This window comes from Myotis davidii, unplaced genomic scaffold (assembly GCF_000327345.1).
Source record: "Myotis davidii unplaced genomic scaffold, ASM32734v1 scaffold2150, whole genome shotgun sequence".
Taxonomy (NCBI): domain Eukaryota; kingdom Metazoa; phylum Chordata; class Mammalia; order Chiroptera; family Vespertilionidae; genus Myotis; species Myotis davidii.
This window is the reverse complement of record NW_006281742.1, coordinates 45,852-50,326: the sequence shown is the minus strand read 5'-3', so window position 1 is coordinate 50,326 and position 4,475 is coordinate 45,852. Positions and strand designations below refer to the sequence as shown.

Below are 4,475 nucleotides of genomic sequence, written 5' to 3'. Positions count from 1 at the left end.
CTCTCTCTCTCTCTCTCTCCCTCTCTCTCTCTCTCTCTCTCTCTCTCTCTCTCTCTCCCCCCCTTTCTTCCTCTTACTCTAAAAATCAATTTTAAAAAATGGTTTGATAGGTATGGTCCTTCCTCCACCCCAGCCCTCTCAAAATACTTTGAAGTAATTTGACAACTGAGATCAGGACTCAAGTTTCTGTTCTTTCATTTTCGTTTCTATTCTCCTTTGTCTTCCCTCTCTTCTCAATGCTAAATGTGTAATAGGAACTTGATCAAGGTTATTTTAGTTGAATTGAATTCAGATGACCAGCCTACTACCCCCACAACAAAATGGAGATCCATGTGGTTGAGTAAGTCACCATAGTTTATTAATATTTGTGAACAATACATTTTCCAGAGCACAGCATTATAAATATTAATATTAGAATCAGTGGAAATAATGAGTACAGATCAAATGTTTTTAAAGTGATAATTTCTCAGAAGTGTATATTTTCAGGTCATTGAAGATTATAAGCAATCGGTTTGGACAAATAATTTTAATTTTTTTAAAAGAATTTTGTGGACAAATACTTTTTAAAGACCTCTCTTGCTCTGTGAAAGTGACCCAATATAAATGAATAAAATATTTAGTTTAATTGAAAATAGATGTATTTCTCTTGTAGAATTCTAATAATCTTCTTATTCACTTTGAAAACCTTAGAGTAAAATTACCAGTGATCTTTGGAACTTGTGTCATTGAAATTGACACAATTATCCCAGTAATACTTTAAAAATTTTATAAAGCTTTTTTCAGTATGTTATTAAAAGCCTTCTTTTAAAATAGTTATCTTCGGACTGTCTTACAATACAGGGTTTTATTTGTGTATGTTGATAGTCTCAAGCCATTTTGCATAATGCAGTTGTATGATAGATGGGAGCAGGAGTGATAGGCAGTAAATGTGATCACCAATTATGTTGAAGCTCGTTCCCTTTAAAGTGTGCAAGAGAAAACTAGCAGTTATCCATCCCTAAAGCTGGGTAAAATGAATAAAAAGTGATGGAAACCCACAACCACCAAATCATTATGGCTTTGCTGACAATTTAATTATTTAATCCAAACTATTATTTCAATAGATTTAAACATTTTTTTCTTCAACTTAGCTAAGTCAGAGTCACTTCTCTTATACAGAAGTTAAGCCCATTGCCACTTCATCTGACGATAGTAAAACCCTTTTCACTTCCACGTGTTGGGGAATCACCCAGCCAAAGGTCATGGTACACATGCAGGGAAAAATAAGTGCAGGAGCTCTCTGAAGTCAGTATTCATCATGGAATGGATATTCAGGATGACCAGACAACCTGCCACCCTGGGCACTTCCCTTCACAGCTCTGTCACCAGTCAAGGTCACCCTCCTCTCTGTACAGTGCTTCCTCGCCCTTCTCACTAGACCTCCTGAGAGTTGATAGTTTGAGATCTAGAAGGTGATGACCAGCAAAGGAAGTTTCTGCTATAATGATGACAGTGATGATGCTGAACCTGTCTCTTAAATAGCAATAGCATAGTACTCATACAAGTACTATGAGCTTTCAATTAAAATAAACATGGACACAGACTATAGGGTCGTGAAGGCCTGGGGGAGGGGCCAGGGCAGGCTAGAAGTGATTAATGGGGGAGAAAAGGGACATATGTAATACTTTCAATAAGAAAGATTTAATTAAAAAATTAAAATAAAATACAAATTAAATTAAAACAGAAAAAGGCTGTGAAATCCAGTCAGGAATAAACTGGATGAAAAACAAAAAAGACTCAGGGCCCAACATGCCTAAATAATATATTTTTTCAACCCACGGGGCCTAATATTTGTTTCTCCTTGTGATATTTCTATTCCTGGTATGATGAGTTATTTTTTCAGTGTTTCTAGAATTAGGTATTAAACATTTCAAATGTCAAAATAAGTAATATTACTAACTAATTGTCTATAAAAATAATCAGTACATTGGTGGACTGACTACATCCTAGTATCTCTTCCTAATTTAATATTTATTCAATAGAAACCATTTATTTTTCAAAGGTATTAATTAACCTACATGTTTTTTTAATTCTGAGTTTGTTTATTCTTTCATTCTTGCGGTTAGATGTCAAAATATTTTCCCCTGGAAAATTCACAGGCCCCTGCTATTTTATTCATTCAGAAATGGATTCAGAAATTTGATATTAAGGCAGTCACAGTAGTTTTTGACTCTTGAAAAACTTGGGGTCCAAAGTATCCAAAGTATCTGAATTATTTTTATGAGCATTTAGATTGCTCACTTAAAGAGAAGATGACTATTCAGGTGATCTGAAGAACTGGACATATTAATAAAGAATGATTAAGAAGAAAAAATTGTGTGTATATAAATACATACCATGTGTGTATATTCACTTTTTATTTTCAAGGACCGATAATATCCTATCTAACAATAGACAAAGATTGAAATTAACCATACCTCTGCTATGCTTCCCATTGGCTAGTCAGCGAGATATGCAAATTAAATGCCAACAAAGATGGCAGCTGGCAGCCATGCAGCTGAAGCGAAAAGAAGGTTTGCTTGCTCCAGTGATGGAGGAAGCCAAGGTTCCCCGCCTGCCGTGGCTGGGCTCTGCGCTCCAAAAGCAACAAAGTTGTAATCATACAAGCTAAACAAACCCAGATACCTGCTTTCAGCAGGCTGTGGCCTCGGAGATGGGACAGCAACAAAGTTTCAATTATAGAAGGTAAATAAATTCCAGAATAAAAAAAAAGAAAAAAAGGAGAGGCTGGGAGCTTCAGTTGTCTGCGGGCTTCGTCAGCCTAAAAACCCTCAGCCCCTCAGCCAGACTGGCCAGCCACCCCATTGGGACCCCCACCCTAAAGGTGGTGTGGCCACCCTGAAAACAGCCATCAGCCCCTCATCTAGGCTGGCCAGGCACACCAGTAGGGACCCCCACCCTGAAGGGGGTGTGACCAGCTGCAAACAGCCATTACCCCCTCACCCAGGCTGGCCAGGCACTTAAGCGGGACCCCTACCCTGATTCGGGACAATCTTCAGGTTAAAACAGCTGCCCCCCACCCGGGCACCAGGCCTCTATCCTATATAGTAAAAGGGTAATATGCAAATTGACCCTAAAAGCAGAAAGACTGGGCATGACTGGTCACTGTGACACACACTGACCACCAGGGGGCAGACGCTCAGTGCAGGAGCTGCCCTCTGGTGGTCAGGACACTCTCACATGGGAAGAGCTCTGCTCAGCCACAATCCAGGCTGATGGCTGCCAGTACAGTGGTGGTGGTGGGAGCCTCTCCTGCCTCCTCAGCAGCACTAACGATGTCTGACAGCAGTTTAGGCCTGCTCCCTGCTGGCAAGTGGACATCCCCCGAGGGCTGTTGGGCTGCCAGGGGGATGGCTGATTGCCAGATTAGGCCCAATCCCTCGGGGAACAGGCGACTAGAAGTTTCAAATCTTATAGGTGAGCATTCATCTAAAACTAATTTCTTGATTAGTCAAAGAACATAAATACATAGCGCATGGAAACAGACAACAGTATGGTGATGGCCAGAGAGAGGAGGGGGTGCGGTCTGAGCTGGGTGGAGGTGGGTAAAGGGGGGAATGAGTACATCTGTAATAGTGTCAACAATAAATAAAATAAAACTAGTTTCTTGGCTCTCAACTTGATGCTCTTTCAACTACACTCCCATATCTGTCTCAGGAAGTATTTTTTATTGATTTGTGCATCACTTTGATTTTTAGGAAGAAATACATATGGTGTTTGAATAATTGTGGTGTGAGTGTATTAATTTGAATTGTATTATTTATGCACTATGACTAAATTCTTCTTAAGGTCTTTAGCCTGCCATGCCTTAACCTGTCATAGGATGTGATATCAATGCCAGAAATCTCCTTTTAAATAAAAATGTAGATTTACAGGGAGTTCCTAAAATGAATGTAATTTACCCAGACCAATTTAGTATTCAGAATATGCTGCCCAGTGGCCTTTAGCCTTGTGCTTTCTGTGGACATAGGTCCAGGTTCATAAGAGCCCACTTGGTGATGCTTTTCAAACTAACACCACTGGGTGGTACCTGATTAAGGATCACCCAGAACTCACCTGAGCTGACCTGCTAAGCGGACATCTCTATTCAAGGTTTCGATGGTCTTCATTTCTTCTGTAGTGAGAGAAAAGTCAAAGATCTGAAATAACAGAAATAAAAGACAGACGTTTATAAAGATAGAAAATGGGTCAAGCTTGGGATTATAGAGTGGTACCAGCAATTGGAAACCTTCTAAGATTTATGAACATCTCTGAAAATGTCTAAGAGGAGTTGGTCTAGTGCTGGGGTTCCACCTAATGGAAGTGGAGCAGGAATTCTTTTCTGCTTCTGTGTCTTAAGATAATTCTGCTAGGGACATCTTACAAGAAATTTTAAATGCTGTGAAACAGTGTATGTTCAGGACATCTGAAGAATTCTTATTATTTCTGGATAAGAT

General features: G+C 39.5%; 1 protein-coding gene across 1 annotated transcript in view; it reads right to left on the bottom strand.

Annotated features, from left to right (window-relative positions):
• Nucleotides 1-4,475, bottom strand: part of LOC102756994 (3-oxo-5-beta-steroid 4-dehydrogenase-like) — a 47,423-nt gene that overhangs the window by 1,108 nt on the left and 41,840 nt on the right. Inside the window, exon 8 of the mRNA XM_006752577.1 lies at nucleotides 4,096-4,178. Within this exon, the coding sequence (XP_006752640.1) occupies nucleotides 4,096-4,178 (83 nt within the window). The remainder of the gene's footprint in view (nucleotides 1-4,095; nucleotides 4,179-4,475) is intronic.